The sequence below is a fragment of the Cyphomyrmex costatus genome, unplaced genomic scaffold (assembly GCF_001594065.2).
Source record: "Cyphomyrmex costatus isolate MS0001 unplaced genomic scaffold, Ccosl1.0 scaffold97, whole genome shotgun sequence".
Classification (NCBI taxonomy): domain Eukaryota; kingdom Metazoa; phylum Arthropoda; class Insecta; order Hymenoptera; family Formicidae; genus Cyphomyrmex; species Cyphomyrmex costatus.
Window position 1 is genome coordinate 1,884,840 of NW_017280561.1, and position 16,477 is coordinate 1,901,316.

Below are 16,477 nucleotides of genomic sequence, written 5' to 3' on the forward strand. Positions count from 1 at the left end.
TTTCCAGTTTTCTGAGCAAAACTCTGGTCAATATATATATTACTTGTTTTACCAATCTTTTGAAATCAATTTTATTTATCTAAGTATTTATAGAACACCTCGCCAAATTAATTTTCTTATTGTCATCACGATAGGGATTACCACGTTCGTATCATCATATTCCGAGCATGGAGATCAAATTCAGTGTTAAAGTATTCTGTACGAAAGACTCGTTCCGCAATGCTTCAATCTCGCTTTAATCTGTCATTGTGTTGAGAATCCAGTCCATGTAGTAGGCGACATTGGTGTAGACTCCGGGGAATCCCTCAGGGCCGCACTGCTTCTTTCCGTAGCTGATCACACCATACTGAATCATGCGTACCCTATCATTGTATACATTTACTGCTTGTAGGGGACCACCGCTATCGACTAAACAGAAGGTATTTCTGAGGTCAACGGCACATAGCTGCTTATACCAGATCTCCGTGGTCTGTCTGTAGATTTCTTTACACTGTTCGTTGGCTACTAATAACAATTTCTTATGCAGGGGATATTGGCTGCGCGGACCAAATTCCGTCATGCCCCAACCGGCCACTACAACCTGCCATTCAAAAGCAAAATTACGAAATAAAAATGATGTAAGCTTTACAAAAAGCGAGAAGTACATCCAATTATAAGTCAAAATTTTTAGAACCGACAGAAAATGAATTTTCTTGAAGTTTAATGGACGATCAATTCGAAGAGAGATTCAATTATGAAATATTTCAAGTTGTGAAAGAGAAAGAAAAAGATATGAAAAACGTTATGTAAAAAATCCTTTTTCTATTTGTCGTATTAAATCGGTAGTAGAGCTTTAAATAATTGGAAGCAAAATAAGTGTAACTCGTAAAACTTTTTAATATTTTTTAATAATTTCTTATACCTTGAAGAAATTTTATTATTCCTTATGGTAATTATAAAATTGATAGTTCTCACCCTTTTTCGAGTTAATGTCGTTGCAGTGCCAAGAGGCAAACAAATGGGTTTGACATGAAGAGGTCTGAAGTCCACTGTACTATTCAACCTGATAAGCGCGATGTCATTTTGCAGTTTTGTTCTCGTGTATTCCGGATGGACCTGGAAGCTATCCACCCCGAAATCCTGATACCCCTCGGTACACAAGATATCTTGTCCATTGTAGTCCGAATAGCAGTCCCGTTCCTTACTTATGTCGTGATCCCCTACTCTGACTCCTATCAGTTGTAGACCTGGAGAATATCGAATACACAAATTGTCAGTTACAAGAACAACGTTCTTCAGTATATTTTAAACTTCATTTTTTAATAATTCAATTTTTTATTTTTTTTAAGTTCAAAATTTTCTTCTGATTTTTACTATATTTATATAGGAACATGGCTTTGGCTTTTTCTTTACCCGCTGGAAGGAAAGTGACACAATGAGCGGCGGTAAGGACGTAGCGCGAGGAGATAACTGTTCCGTCACAACGGAATTCCGGATTTGATCTTCCAGTATCGTATACGATTAATGCCATCCAGGGATACTGAAAAATTTCAGACCTGTTGCCCCAGATAAGTTTACTATCCGTGATTGGCCCACACAATGTATAATTCAACAGACGTAGATTCGGATGGTTCGTCACATCTGGTGGACTAGGAAGATTTTCTGAAACTGGAGCCTCTGTCGTTGTTGTTAATACCTATTACCGAAGATTAATATTCAATATGAGAAAAATTTTAAAAACTTGAAATTCTACTTTTATATATGCATTGAATTGAAAAGTCAACAATATATTACAATAATGAACAATATCAACGTGTAAAAAACTTTATTACGTTTTGCAAATATGTGAAATGCGTTGCCGAATGAAAGATACTTAAAAATTGAGAGGAAAAATCGTTCTTACTGCTTGGATTCGAAAAAGTCTTTTTTTAATATTACGTCTAAAAAAGGAACATTAATTGCAATAAAATCTCTGATTTTATTATTATTTGATATAATAGGATATTTTGTAAATTTTAGATTTTATATACGAGAGGGAGAAAGAGGGAGTGAAGCTTCAGCGATATATTGCTTGTACAACGAGATCAGGATAAAACAGAAAGTTGTCACAGAAACATATTTTAGAATTATTTCAAAACACTATTAAACAGTTTGCAATGACATGATGCATCTTTATTACGTACACCAATGAGATAGCAGGATGCAATGTGTGTATAACTTAATATATTTCATGAACACGTGAAAAATGATAAACAATCCGAAATGTATAACATGATGTTTTCGATACGAACCTATAATCAAAATCTATCAATAAATAATCTTCTAACTTGTAATAAATTAACTTGTAATATTTAAGAAATAAACAAATAATAGGAAGCAAATATAAAAACACAATTATTAAAACAATATTGCTATAATATATTTGTGAAAGATTTATTAATAACTATAATTCTCTCACAATTCATAATTTTTTACTTTATTAATTTAGATTTTGATACATTAATTCTAATTTTATATTATTGTTGACAAATTAATACATTTAAATCAAATTCAGTTACCTGACAACAAATCTTTGGGTCGGTGCCTTCGAAACCACATTGCAAATTTCTAAGGGTCTGCATTGTCTGTGTCGAAAGCGGTGTTGAATTTGTCAAAAGAGATATGATCTGCGAACACTTGTGAATGTTGACGCAATTAGCATCACTATTTGAACACTCATTCTCTGTAAAACGGTAAATTATTGTTCAATTTAATCAATTAATATTTTTTAAGCCACAACTACAGAATATGAAATTCAAGTCTTATCAAAGTTTAAAACAAATCCGGAATTTTTAAACATACATATTGTGAATAATTTGAAATATCTTAAATGTTTGCTCAGAAAGTATCTTAAAAAGATAAGAATTGGATAGTTACGCATTTAATTGTGATCATATATAGTAATTAATTGTACCAAGAGTGTTCTTATGATTTTGAATAAGCACACGATTTAAAAAAAATATGAAGAAGGAATTTACAGTTCGAACTTTATTGAAGAAAAAATAAGTTCTTTTTTAGATAAAATGCAATAAATTAACTCGTAATGAAATACTCACGTGCATTGATTGTTGTTAAAGCGAGGAAAAAGACGATTAAGCTGGCGGACATCATATTTATTTATGGTATCAACATATAATTCTTTGCTAATCAATTTTGTTTCATAGTAATTCTCTTTTTTCCCTCTTTTTCTCTCTCTTATAGATCAGATCGAGTGGAGATTTTCCAGTTTCGCTCCGATGATTCTCACCGTTTAACGTCCTTCAGATTAAAGGATTATAGTCTGTTAGGGATAGTAATAATTCTACTTATGATTTACATCGGTCTTTCCTGTCGAGTTCGCATTCAACCGAGATGTACCACAGGTCAGATCAAAACCAGTACTGATCGGCCGGACGCCAATCGACTAAGCTCCATTACTTGCTGGGCCTATTGAATCTGCTAGTTCGGTGGGGATTGTTAGTGATGATTCATTAATTATAATTAGTTTCCAATTATAGCTTATCGCGAGACTCGTAAAATGCTTAATAGGAAAATCTAAAACGCGCGAGTTTTCCTTTAAAAAAAGGTTTCGTTATTATTTTGAATGAAATCCTTACTATATGAATTAACAGCTTAGGAGATACCTAAGTACATTCATTTCGGCATTCGTGAAAATAATGTCACTGGTAAGAATTTTATGATTTATGTTTAAAGTGAGTTAATATCACAAAGTTGCATTTTATATACATATTTTATTGTATTATTTAATTATTTGTTTACTTTGAAATTTTTTTATTTATTTAATACTTTAAATATTTAAATAAACATTGTTTAAATATTTTACATTATTGAGAAAAGCAGAAAACATTACGCTTACATTTACATTTTTTAAACTGTAAAAATTTTGAATTTTTTATTCTATCATTTTGGTTTAAAAAATTGTGCAATTAGTTTTGGTCATTATAAATATACACATATTCTTTTTTATGGAGAATTTTCACAATCTTGTTTTTCCTAGGTAGTGTTGAAATTATGAAATTTAGATAAATATAAATTTTTTTAGCCGTCATTCGGATTTCTTAGAATGCAAATCCCGGCAGTAGGTACTGTAACTTACGAACCTGTTATAATTCGAAATGTACTTAATAAAAAAATTATTAGCGTTTTGGAATGCTTTTGAAATAAGCTATATGAATTATGAATATGTAATTAAAATGTTTAAACAATTTTATGTAACTTCCTTTTTGAGATGTTTATGTGTATTTATTAAAATGGTCTACTCTATATATTTGTTTCTATATCATTACTAATTAACAGTGTTAGTGTATAATTTCTAGGAAGGAATGTAAGTTGATATATTCATAAAAATTAAAATGTAAACGATAAAATAAACATTCTTTTCTAAAAAAGAAATTAATGCCGCTTATAAAAAAACAAAGTAAAGGCGAATGGCCATCGTCAGAATTTTTCCTGAAAGGCACGCGCGAAGAGAAAATATATAAGGAATGAGAGGTTAAAATAAAAGATAAAGAAAAAGAAAAAGAGAGAGAGGCCGGTTGGATATTGAAACTAATTAAAGATTATTCTCGTTTGGAAGGAGATTACGATGAATCTCACTAGAAAATGTTGGTCCAGAATAAACGTCACTTTTATTATCACCGGGAGTTTCCCAAGATATAATATTGTAACATAATCGAACTCATGAGCAGGAAAGTTTTATGTTATTCTCTCGAAATGTGCAACTATTAATCATTAGTTGACACATGAGGAAAATTACGATGAAATATCAGTACTTTTCTCCAAATCGACTATCGAAGATGTTGCTCGCTACATATCTCTTTACTTATTTAGTATTTAATTCCACAAGAGTTTTAAACATATAATTTATTATTTTTAAACATATCAAGCGACGCGGTAGCGTCGCGACGCCAAGTGCATAAAATAAAAATATAACCGTTTGACATGATGACATGATACTTGATGTGTGTATATGTTCATGTCGATATCAAATTCACGACGCTACCACTAGCTTTATCTCGAGTTTTCACATCTTGAAACTTTAGATTAAAATTACTCAGAATTTAAAAGCAGAATCAAAAATCTAAAAACACTTTTATTATATAATGTCATCGGTATCTTTCGATTGCGACCAGTCCGAATAAAATTGGTGCAGCCGATACCGAGATCTAGAGACCGAGTCCCGAAAAGGGTACGTTTCAGTTATGTTCAGACGTACGTGTATATTGTAATCTGTGATCACAACAAAATACGAACACTTGTTTGCTCGCGATATTGAAAAAGAATTTATTATCTCTGGAAGTCTAATACGTTAACGAATTACTACCACATGATTAGCGTTGCAATTAATTAACCAATGTAATTCTCAAGTATTATTCTCTCGTAAAGTGCAAGAATAAAATTTTCTGTTTGTCGTTTTTTCTTAAAATAATGTGGAAAGTTTTCATATATATTAATAGTATTACAATTGTTTAATGATATGTTTTAATTGATGAATTTGATTTTCAAGTGCGATGTTTTTGATTATTATTTTCAAAGTTGCGAGGGATAAACCGTTACTACGTAATAAGTCAATCGATAGGTCAAGTTCCATAGTGATCCCGCTCGTTTTGATAACTCCGGAAATTAAAGATGTAAATATTGAATGACGTAATCATATCGGTCACATAGTTTTACGATCCGACAATTTGCGATTTTATGCTACGTCTTTCTGAAAAATAAAGTGGAATTGCCAGAAAGTTTCTTTTTCAGAAAGACGTAGCATAAAATCGCAAATTGTCGGATCGTAAAACTGTATACCATAAGTACAATACACATCAAGGATTCACGTTACAGTGATAAGAGTGATGATATTATGAAAAAAAGAGATAAACTTAGAAATAACGTAATTAAACAAATAACATCAGTGTGAAATCTATCATAATTCAAATATAAATAAATTATTTAAGCAATGTTAAGATATATTAAAAGAGAAAGAGGGGAACAATGTGGCCGAAAAAGCAAGAAGGTAATTTTAATTTAATACAGTTAAGGAAGAATTTTAATTTGTCTTTATTATTATTATTAAAAACTTAAAAATATTATACTTTTTTATACATTTCTCACAAACTAACTCCTTTATGGATATTAATTTCTCTATGATTTGTTGTCAATATCGTGAATTTTATGTATTTGAATAAAATTCGCTAAGAATATTTATATTAAGTATTGCTATAAAACATGTCAAAATATAAATACAGATGAAACGAATGAGCAATTAGTGTCACTTAACTACGTCACTTAATATATTATTGAGTATGTTCATGGACCTTTTATTTATAAAATAGCAAGGAAAATCATAATTAATTATTAATTTTTATAATGACGATCTCATCTTTTATCTCATTAATATATAATATGTATGAAACTTATTTATCACAATTCAAAGTTCTTCGCCGTATTCATCAATTTCTTCAGAGAAACTTTGACAAAGTTGTTAATATTTAAAATACTTCCTATTTTAATCACTGAAATGACCCCTAACAGGATTAATTATTTTCTACAAGACGCACCTAATCGTATTTTCACTTCACTTTAAAAAATCATTACTGAACAATAGTCAAGAGATAACTTTCTTCTTAGATGATGTGTTTACTTCCTCATGTTGTTGAGAATCCAGGGAACAAAGTCTGACACTTTCGTGTACACGCCAGGCCATCCTTGCATACCGCAGGGCGATGGTCCAAAGGATACAACGCCCACAGCAGTCCACTTGCCGGTACCATCGGCGATCCTCTCAACGGCCATGAGGGGACCACCCGAATCACCCCGACACGAGTCTTTGCCTTTTTGACCACCTGCACAGATCTGTCCATAGCCCAACCGGACTCCGGCGCTGACATAAGTTTGATCACACACACTTTTTTCCGCCAAGGGCAAGGTCAGCTTTAATTTAAGATTCGAAGCCGAGCGGGTTTCCGTCTTGCCCCAACCAGCCACGAAGAGTTTCCCGTTGATCGTCGAATTAGACGGCAGGCAGATCGGCTTGATGTACCTTGTGAATGGCACGTCACGGCTGAGACGCAGTAACGCAATATCGTAACTTTGATCCCGTGAGAGCGGCCGGTAATTTTCATGAGCGATTTGTTCGTCCACACCTATGGTTACTGGATCATCGGCACACACCGGTTCACTATTCTCACCGTCCGGGATGCAATCCCTGTCGGTGTCGGTGTCGTATTCGCCCAGGCGGACACTGGACAAGCGCCAGTTGGTTGGTAAATCTTTGCCCTTGACACAATGAGCAGCAGTAAGGATGTAACGTTTGCTTATTAGGACACCGCCGCATGCTGTCGTTCTACCATTGGCTGTAATGTATCGCATATTAAAAAGATACTGTATGAAAAGTGAATTTTTTTAATATTATAACTTGCTTTGAATTATACGAAATAACTATTTATATATGATACAATGATATCTTATTTATATAATGATAATTATTAATTATTTTATTTCTACTCACGTTTTTGATATTCCAACAGTGCCATCCAGGGAAATTCGTCGAGTTCGGTACGTTCGCCACCGAAAATCCTCTGTGTCAGGTCACGGCCGCAATCGTTCGGTAACAATGAGTTATTTGCCAGGTCTATCTGGAAACTTTCGATAGGCGATAGGACTGATTCCAAATTCGAGCCCGATACAATTCCAGGGTTCGTCACGACGCCGCTTGGACGGGTGCTGATGCTCGCGCTGTTGGCACAGCACACCAAAGGATTTGAGCCTTCGAAACCACAATGATTCCGTCTCAGATAGGCGATTGCCTGCTCTCGCGATTGCTGCAGGATGTTGGACACGAATGTACAATCACGTGCGCTTATGCATGTGCCAACATTGCCATCCTGGCCGTCGACGGTACATTGATCTCTCGAGTTTTGGTTTTCTGCGAAAAAAAATTGAGACGTCAGGATAAAAAAATGATATTATTAATAAGAAAATATAATTACGTTACTTTTATTAAACTTACTGAAATATTTTTATTTCATATCCAATAAATGTAATTAAAAAGTTAATTTTCTCTTATAAAAAATATCGCGATTTTTTATTTAGTGATTTATGTCAAAAAGCTTCTTTGAAACGAAAGATAATAATTTTGCATAATCGCATCGTTTTAGTAATACATACAATGTTTTTTACTTTTCGCTATTTGTCTAGAGTTTAAAATATTATCCTTCAAGAATTTCCAGTTTTCTGAACAAGAAACTGGTCAGTATATTTTTTCTATGTTATATAAGGATCTCTTTGTATAACTTTCTTTCAGAAATCAGTAATATTATTTATACAAAAAAGTAAATGTGTTATAAATTATTAATGATACACGAGTACAATAACATACAATATAAATTATATCGTAGTAGATAATGATAAATTTTATAATTCAGAGATTTATCCAAGTATTGCAGCGTGCGAAATCGAACAAAGCTGATTGACTACGCGCATTTTCTGATCCTCGACGATCATTAATTCAGTGACGCAATGCCATGGTTCAATTCGAGAGATGCGATCGAAAACCGGCATCTAATTTTTGTTTTCATGGAAACGTGTCAGATATTGATAACTAATAATGTCGCAAATCGAAATAATCACGTCCTGCGATGGTTGATCAACAGTTCAATTGACCAACAGTTGTTGATGCTATGTTTACATTGCACACGGATAACTTTTGATACAATTATGTACTATGCCTTCTTTGTACATAAAATAAAAAAAAAAGAAATTAGAAGGTATAGAGAAATTATTTTTGAGAAAAATGCAATTAAACAGTATTGAACTTATATAAAAATAATAGAAAAAAATTAGGATATAATAATTGAAATTTATGAAAGTTACAATATTCTAGCTAAAGTCATCTTTTGATGAAAATTATGATAATTATTTTAATTTTAAATGTTTAAAAAAAATTTTTAACGATTTGTGTTAAAAAAATTTTAACAATACATGCAAACTATCCGTTGAATGTATTTCTATTATTTGTAATGTTATTTATTTGTGCATAAACTAACTTTAATTTTAGTTGAATCATTATAATGACCTTGGTAACTGATTCAAGTTACTCTTTGTCTTTTACATATAAGTAGAAACAATATGAATTCAAACAATGTCCCCAAAAATTTGAAAAATGTGATAAATATTATAAGTATTTTTATGATATTTTTTTCCTATTTTCTAGAATGCGGATGAGCGTACATGAACGAATAAGTTAGAACAAATTAGCCTTCAACATGTTTCTGTTCTAACATTGAATGTTATCTTTGAGAGTTTGAAGAATCAACTTACGCGCATTGATGCTAATGATCAGCAACGCTAGGAACTTAAGAAACACTAGGAAAATTGTCGACATTATCGGCAAATTATTCAATTTCGGTTATTATTAACCGAATATCAAGAGATGATCACTGCACACTTTGACAATGAAGACTCGCTCCGTTCCGGCAACTCCTTCTGTTTTATGGCTGCTTTACCGCAGATCAGAATATCAACTGACGATAGTATCCATGATAGAGTGACCAGAGCCAGGGTCAACAACTGTCCCCACCATCGCTGTGAACAAGCTTCGCCAAGCTAATTAGCAGGAGCGGATTGGTCGGGAAAAATTTTTATTTTTATAATCTGTAGATAAAACTACAGATATTTTATCAGAAAACAGGAATAAATTAAATGAGCAAAACTTTTTCCTGTAATATTCCCCTATAACTATTATATTTTGAGTAAGCTTTCAGTTACAATAAAATTCTATATTATATATATATATATATATCTATAAATTCTGTTAATTATAGAAATTGAGCTATAATAAATAAATCAAACTGAAATAAGTTACATATCAGATACATATTAGTACTTACAAATATTACACACTGATCCTTGCAATCTTTGGTCTACTGAGTTCTTCTGTAAAGCCCGATTCCTGATTTAACTGATGGCAACTTTCTTTTCAACGTTATTTGCTTTCTTATCAGCGTGATATATTTTCTTAAAGATAAATTTATTATAAATAGTCAGATTTATTTTGCACATATAATTTTGTATAATTTAACAAATAAAATTTACGTGTTATATACTTATAATATTTACATATATATGTGTACAATTTATTCCAATTGCAGTTTAATTTATCATAAATCTGAAATAAGGAAATAATATATGCTTTTTTTTATAGAGAAAATCCTAGATTTCTAAAAGATCTAAATACTCCCCTCTTCAAGCATATTCTATCACAGAAGTTTTCTCCTTCCTCCCTTGAATCACGCATTACAAAAAATTATTCTAGATCGAGGGGATTCAAAGAAAATGTCTTAGAGTCACCAATCTAGCCAATAAAAAACTGAACTTGAGAAAAATTGGTCTTACAATTGTGAATTGTGTAATCAATGTAAACAAATGGTATAAGCATATGTTTTTATCTCAGTAACCTTAAGGAGTCACTAATAGCCAACTAACGGATCGATTATCTTAATATACGCATTATATCTACTAACTTATAATTATCATATAATAGCGTAATACAGATCGGATCTTATATACACTGACTTGCAAAAGAGAAACATCGCACACATGCATTTATAATTTGAATGAAACTGTAATTGTGTTAGATTTGCCATGCATTAGGTCCTGTGTGTGGCTTAAAACATTTATCCCAGCAAACACCAAGTTACATATGTAACGTACCTGTCGTAAATTCCCATGCAACAATATATACCTCTATCTGTAAGGTGTATATGTTATATATATTACAGTTATTGAGTGAAAAATTACAGCTAATTGTACATACGTTACATATAATTTGGTATTTGCTGGGATTCAAGATATATATTATAAAAAATGCTTTATCGCATAATTTCAAATAAAGTGTATAAACAAAATATAAAATAAAAAAAATCAAATAAAAATTCGCGGAAGAAATTATATTGTTCCCGTTTTATATTTAATTGTTGCAGTTGTGAGTAATTCGAATGCATTAACATGCTTCCGCAAAGTGATTCAATCCTCATTGAACGTGGAAAAAAACAGTTCGATGATATTGCGCGTTTAACTGACGCAATTCACGCAATCTAGATCTGGCAATGCAAAGCGGGAACACCCTGAGTTCCCTGAATGTTTGTAATGCGTCATATTAAGCACTTATATATAAATATATGCATATATTGTATATATATTGTGGCTCATCGCTCGGTGTGATTGACTCGCGATCTGTAGACACGAGTTCAATCCCACGTGCGCCCAAACGCGATTTTTCGCGTTTAATGAGCCAAAAAATGGCTCCACCTGGTGATCAAAAGATCTATGATCATCGTCAGCGCCGTTCGGATTCGGCTTTAAATTGTAGGTCCAATACAGCTTATCTGTTTCTTAAAGTATGCGCACTCATCCGGCGTCATGGTATTCGCCTTGGCAATAATGGGTATGACATTAACTTAATCATGGAGGCGTTGCATAAATTCCACATCGAGTGGTTTCAATCCATGCCCGGTGGGTGCGATAAAATATAAACAACAATGCACCCGATTATCTGTAATGTGTTGTCTTGTTATGCTGGATTCTGCCGTAAGGAATTCCTCATATCTCGATTAATCTAATTCAGTTCACCCAACTGAATAAAAACAGGAAGTGTTCAAATATAAGTTGTACAAAACAAATAAACAAACATAAAATTAAAGGCTATAAAGAGTCAAACGCAGTTAATAATGCGAAAAAATTTTTTAATAATTTTACAAATTAACAATAAGATGCCCCGTCGAACGTTTCGGTCTGCAATTTAGACCATCTTCAGCGACGAAATAATAATAAATCAATACTCCTTTTACTCCGAGTTAAAATGCTAGTAGTAGAATCAATTCTTGTTGAACAACAAAATTCATTGTATCGTCTTTTTCTGTCGAACACGGACGCATATTTATTACAGTCAGTCTTTCTAGTATGATTAAATTGTGAATTTAATTATGAAATAATGTTTTTGTCTACCAACAGAGACATATTTCTGATTTTTCGGAATTTCATTACACAACTCCACATCCATTATCTTCGATGTATTTACCTCTAATTGGTGCACAGGAACATTTTGTTGTTCAACAAGAATTGATTCTACTACTAGCATTTTAACTCGGAGTAAAAGGAGTATTGATTTATTATTATTTCGTCGCTGAAGATGGTCTAAATTGCAGACCGAAACGTTCGACGGGGCATCTTATTGTTAATTTGTAAGATTATTAAAAAATTTTTTCGCATTGTTAACTGCGTTTGACTCTTTATAGCCTTTAATTTTATGTTTGTTTATTTGTTTTTAACAAAAAAGAGTCCATAACTAGTTTATATAATTTTATTAAGAATAAGTTGTACAATTTCAAAAATGAATATATGTGAAATTTAATTGCAAACTTTGAATTGCTTCGTTAGATTACCAATTACTATTGTCCACAGTCATCTAGGTAAATCGACAATTGTTAGGAATAGATTTAGATAATTTCCTTTCAATAATACTTCGATACTTTCCACAGCAACTGTCTTCTTTATTCTAAGACTGGGTCCGGGATATTCGGTACTGTATGTGTCCGTCAGGAACAAAGAGTTGACCAAGGTGGATTTGCCGAGAGTCGGGTCTAAAGAAGACAGTTGCCGTGGAAAGCACCAAAGTGTTATTGAAGGAGAACGTCTAAACATATCCCTCACAGTCGTCGATATATCTAGTTGGCTATGTGGACAACAGCAATTGGTAATCTGACGAAGCAATTTAAAGTTTGCAATTAAATTCCACATATATTCATTTTTGAAGTTGTATAACTTATTTGAACACTTTATATTCTGTTTTTATTCAGTTGGGTGCCAATATTAAACTATATTGAATTAAAGTATGAAGAATTCCTTAGTGCAGAGTCTCGCATGACGAGACAGCACATTACAGACAGTCGAAGGTACTGTTGTCTCTACTTTGTCGCACCCTCCGGTCACGGATTGAAACCGCTCGATGTGGAATTCATGCAACGTCTCCACGACAGAGTTAACATCATACCTGTTATTGCCAAAGCGAATATCATGATGCCGGATGAGTGCGCACACTTTAAGAAATAGGTAAGATGTGTATAGGACCTACAAATTTAACGCCGAATTCGAACGGCGCTGATGATCATAGATCTTTTGATCACCAGGTGGGAGCCTTTTTTGGCTCATGAAACGCGAAAAATCGCGTTTGGGCGCACGTGGGATTGAACTCGGGGGTTTACAGATCGCGAGTCAATCGCACCGAGTGGTGAGCCAATCGACTTCACCATCATCATCTATATATATATATATATGTATATATATCATAATGCATTTCGTGACACGAATTTCATGAATAAAAGGTCGAAAGTGCGTTACATTTCCAAGAAGATTAGATACGATATTCGATTTTAACAAGTATGTAAATTAGCTTAAGTAAATTTAGAAAATAAATTCAATGTGTCTTAATTAAATCGACTTTACAAGATAATTACTTTCACGAAGGATCAGATATTTGTAAGATAGGAAAATTCTTCTGTTTGTGTTTCATTGGAAGATCTTTATCTTTACTGTTTCTTTTCAGTTATAAATTATTTTTAATAATAGTGTTTATATAATATATGATATATATGATATTTATTACAGATTTACTTAAGAATATTCTTAAGAATATTAATGACAAATATTTTCATTACAAAATTGCAAAATTCCGATTTAAATCGTTCCGGATGAAAAAATCGATTGCGTATCTATATAAAATTATATGTGAAATTTTCTACTATAAGTGGTAACTATAAATTTTTCTACAGATAGAACTGAACATCTCTTTATGGATGCACGTTGTCCAAGATCCATGTAGTGTACGCCGCAACCTTGCTGTAGACAGCAGGTGTAGTAGAAGCGCCACAGGATTTTGTGCCGAAGGAAACGATGCCGACGAAATAGTATTTAGGAGGCCCATCTAGGCTGTTCACTTTCATCAAGGGTCCACCACTGTCACCTCCGCAGGAATCTTGGCCCGGAACGCCACCCACGCACATCTGCTCCTCCTCTGATAATTCTGCATATCTCTTAAAAGCTATTACACATCTGTCCATCTCGACGATCGGCAGCTTGACCGTTTGCAGGATCGTGCTAGGTTTCGGATCATCTATAACGAGAAGATTTGTAAATTTTTAGCAAATTATTAAAATGTGTAAATTTAAACAAAGGTACGAAGGCAAATATATGAGGTCAACGTTTAACATGAATTCAAAAGCTGATGTTAGATATTTTTCAGAAAACAATTTCATCCATTTAGGAGTTTCTCCAACTATACCTTTACAATGGAAATTGAAATGATTTTTATGTATGACATATACGAAAAGGTATGAAAAAATTATGAAGTTCAACTTAAACTTATTAGCTTGAATTAATTTAAGTGTCTTACTTAAATCAAAAATTCCCCAACCAGCGACTTCCGCTGTTCCGCCAACGAAGTCCATTTTGAGGAGTTCACCTCTCATCATGCAAATCGGCTTCACGTGTTCTGTATATAAATTGTAAAGAAAAAGAAGCAAATTTACTTACAAGAACTGAAGATGAATCGACTGTTAATTAATGAAGATCAATTAGTTTATAAACTCACCGTTATAAACCACCGGCTTATCCAATCGTATTATAGCTATGTCATTTTTGTATTCCGGATTATTGTAATTCTCGTGAGGAATTACCGATTCGGGTAGAAAATCTTGCACTGGTTCCGCACAATATCCCTGCTCACAATCGGGATCAGTAATAATGTTGTGTTCGCCCAAACGAACTCCACCGATCTTGAAACTTGAATATATATATTAAATAATATAAAATCATATATACATAAATTACAGAAACATAAATATTAAATACATTTAAATTCTTAAAATTAAAAACTCGAATAATCTAAAGAATAATCTTCTCGATATTCTGAACATATTAAAAAACATAGAAATCGTTATATATTTTGCAAATTAATTACGATTTAATGAAAAAATGCTTATTTTATCTTTTTTCACCTTAACGACCGAAAATAATTACTTCGATCGAACATTTGAGGTAAAATATATAGAGTCTCGTTGATTTCTTTTCTTTTTAATAATATTTTTTTTAATATTATATGTATTCTGTACGTACTTTTCAGGTAAATTCACTACGCAATGGGCAGCCGTAACTACATATTGTCGGCTAATTATCGTACCGCCGCATCTGTAGCTTAATGCGCCATCATTCGGTATGCTGTATCCTATTCTCGCGAGCCAAGGATACGCGCCGAGGCTTGCATTTTTGCCACCAATAATTCTATCGGTGTTTGAATTGCCGCAATTATTTTGTCGTAATAACGACCAGTTTGGATGATTATTTACGTTAACTACAAATCGTTAAATTTATTATAATGTCACGCACTTTTAATAGAAGTCTACTTAATAGAATTTCTTAATGAAAATCTTTTTCCTTACCAAAGATATTTGCTATAAATCTTATATTAACTTAAAGATAATGATATGATTTTTTATACTTATTTAAAGTATCTTTTAGAAAACTATTATTACTTTTTTATACATATAATTTATAAATGCATATTTAATATTAAAGTTAATATATTCATAATAACACTAAAGTTAATAACATTAAAGTCGATATATTTGTATTTTTTACAGATTATGTTCGAAGAAATTCAATTTAAAGTATTTATTTCAAGAATTTGAATAACACTTTTATTCACATAAAGTATGGTTCAATTTATTATGTATTGACTCTCATGCATTTAGTTTTGATATAAATTATAGAAAACTTACCTTTGGAAAATGCTGAATTATGTGTAAGTATAAACATACAAAGCAGTAAATATTGCATCTTGCTTGAAAGCTGGAAAAAGAAGTAAACAAGCAATCAAGTGAGAATTAATTTTATGATTATGTAATTTTAAGAAAATATTTTTTTTTTAATTTTTTTCTTTACTACAATTTTTTACAGAAACTTTATTATATCGACGTAGTGTTTATATTCTTTATATTTTCTTTGTTTTATAATATTTTAGTATTGCTCTTTTCTTACTGTAAATTGCATTATGTACAAAGCTATGCACTATAATCCTCGTTTCTTGTCGATTGTTCCATTCGAACTACGTTTGGTATCGCTTAAATCGTTAATCTTCTATGTGCCTGCCACCTTATCTCTACCGTGCAAATTGCATGACGGCTTAGCCGATAGATCTTTATAATTCACTCGCAGTAACTCTAGCATATGATATTAACTTATCCTGCCTATCCATCGCATGCACTTGTATACTCCCAAAGACGCCTATATTTTTTTCGGATATTTAACGATTTGTTATTATTTTTTTACGAAATAAATATAAAGTAAAGACTGTTATATTTCTTAGAAAAAGTACTCCGTAATTTGATTTTTATTTATAACAGTATTAATAATTTTT

At 32.1% G+C, this 16,477-nt stretch overlaps 1 protein-coding gene across 1 annotated transcript; it reads right to left on the reverse strand.

Moving 5' to 3' along the window:
- Positions 1-12: 12 nt before the first annotated feature.
- LOC108782049 (uncharacterized) lies at positions 13-15,897 on the reverse strand. The gene is made up of 14 exons (XM_018550199.1): positions 15,840-15,897; positions 15,178-15,412; positions 14,654-14,844; positions 14,456-14,554; positions 13,857-14,176; positions 12,537-12,765; positions 9,328-9,417; positions 7,517-7,933; positions 6,648-7,361; positions 3,075-3,131; positions 2,538-2,701; positions 1,393-1,675; positions 955-1,226; positions 13-580 (listed from the first exon to the last, which is right to left on the reverse strand). Exons 1-14 carry the CDS (start codon positions 15,895-15,897, stop codon positions 236-238), a joined length of 3,474 nt encoding a protein of 1,157 aa, XP_018405701.1. The 3' UTR covers positions 13-235.
- Between the last annotated feature and the right edge of the window lie 580 nt (positions 15,898-16,477).

Excerpts from the sequence above, each read along its gene's own strand:
- LOC108782049 (XM_018550199.1), bottom strand. The coding sequence starts at position 15,897 with ATGCAATATTTACTGCTTTGTATGTTTATACTTACACATAATTCAGCA. Across the intron at positions 1,676-2,537 it reads ACCCAAAGATTTGTTGTCAG|GTATTAACAACAACGACAGA; the intron begins GTAACTGAATTT and ends CTTCGGTAATAG. Across the intron at positions 581-954 it reads CGACATTAACTCGAAAAAGG|GTTGTAGTGGCCGGTTGGGG; the intron begins GTGAGAACTATC and ends TTTGAATGGCAG.